Source organism: Cebus imitator, unplaced genomic scaffold (assembly GCF_001604975.1).
Source record: "Cebus imitator isolate Cc_AM_T3 unplaced genomic scaffold, Cebus_imitator-1.0 Scaffold341, whole genome shotgun sequence".
In the NCBI taxonomy this organism is placed as follows: domain Eukaryota; kingdom Metazoa; phylum Chordata; class Mammalia; order Primates; family Cebidae; genus Cebus; species Cebus imitator.
In genome coordinates this window covers 294,498-295,600 of record NW_016107656.1, presented here as the reverse complement: position 1 = coordinate 295,600, position 1,103 = coordinate 294,498, and the positions used below count along the sequence as shown (strand labels likewise).

At 40.2% G+C, this 1,103-nt stretch overlaps 1 protein-coding gene across 2 annotated transcripts in view; it reads left to right on the top strand.

The window, feature by feature from the left end:
- GINM1 (glycoprotein integral membrane 1) overlaps window positions 1-1,103 on the top strand; it is a 22,017-nt gene that overhangs the window by 4,844 nt on the left and 16,070 nt on the right. For both annotated transcript variants that reach the window (XM_017505750.1, XM_017505749.1), the window contains exon 2: window positions 985-1,044. In XM_017505750.1, the coding sequence (XP_017361239.1) occupies window positions 985-1,044 (60 nt within the window). The remainder of the gene's footprint in view (window positions 1-984; window positions 1,045-1,103) is intronic.

The window sequence follows — 1,103 nt, the reverse complement described above, 5'->3', positions numbered from 1 at the left end:
ACACACTCAAGAAAGGGTCAGTGCAACTTTGGTCAGGCATTGGGGCTGAAGCCTGTAATCCCAGCACTTTGGGAGGCTGAGGCAGGTGGATCACCTGGGATCAGGAGTAGGAGTTTGAGACCAGCCTGGCCAACATGGCTAAACCCCATCTCTACTAAAAATATAAAAATTAGCCAGGCATGGTGGTGTGCGCTGGTAGTCCCAGCTACTCAGGAGGCTGAGGCAGAATTGCTTGAACGTGGGAGGTGGAGGTTGCTGTAAGCTGAGACCCCACCACTGTACTCCAGCCTGGGTAACAGAGCGAGACTCTGTCTCAAAAAAAAAAAAGTCAGTGCAACTTTGTTTATAAAAGCAAAAAGGTTGGAAACAACTCAGATGTCCATGGGTAATAGAATAAATAAGTAAATTGGTAGTCAGAGATGGAATGTTACCACAGCACTGTGATTATGCTACGTGCAACAACTAAAGTTACGGAAGAATACATATACTGTTATCCTACTTACATAAAGCTCAGAAACAGATAAAACTAAGGACCATATTGTTTAGAGAGAGAGAGAGAGACAGGTAGTAAAACTATTTAAAAAAAGCAAGAAATGATTCCAATGAAAGTGGGTATGGGATTCCTTGGGGGGGGGGGGGGGGTAGAGGGCAATCATGCAGAGCCTCCCAAGGCAGGAGTAGTATTTTAGATTTTAGTCTTGGTGGTACTCACAGGAGGGCTCATCTTTTAAACTCTACATTTGCATATTATATGCTCGTGATACTTTTCACAAGTAAATAGAAAAAGTATATAATATAAAAAATTGGAATTGTGAATGAGGGTGGAAAAATGGCTATAAAATGGAAAAGATGGTCTTTTAAAATCTCTTAATGCTGTTATAAGTGATTGTACAGTAGATATAATTGGAGGGAAAATGAACAGCCACATTATTCTCAGTCTGTGAGATGCAGACCTGTCCAATTTAAACAATACTTGTTTTACAGGATGGCATCAGAATTAATGTAACTACACTGAAAGATGATGGAGAGGTATCTAAACAGCAGGTTTGTCTCTTTTTTTGGTTTTACTATATAATTTAGCTAAGTACTAAGCAGCTTATTTG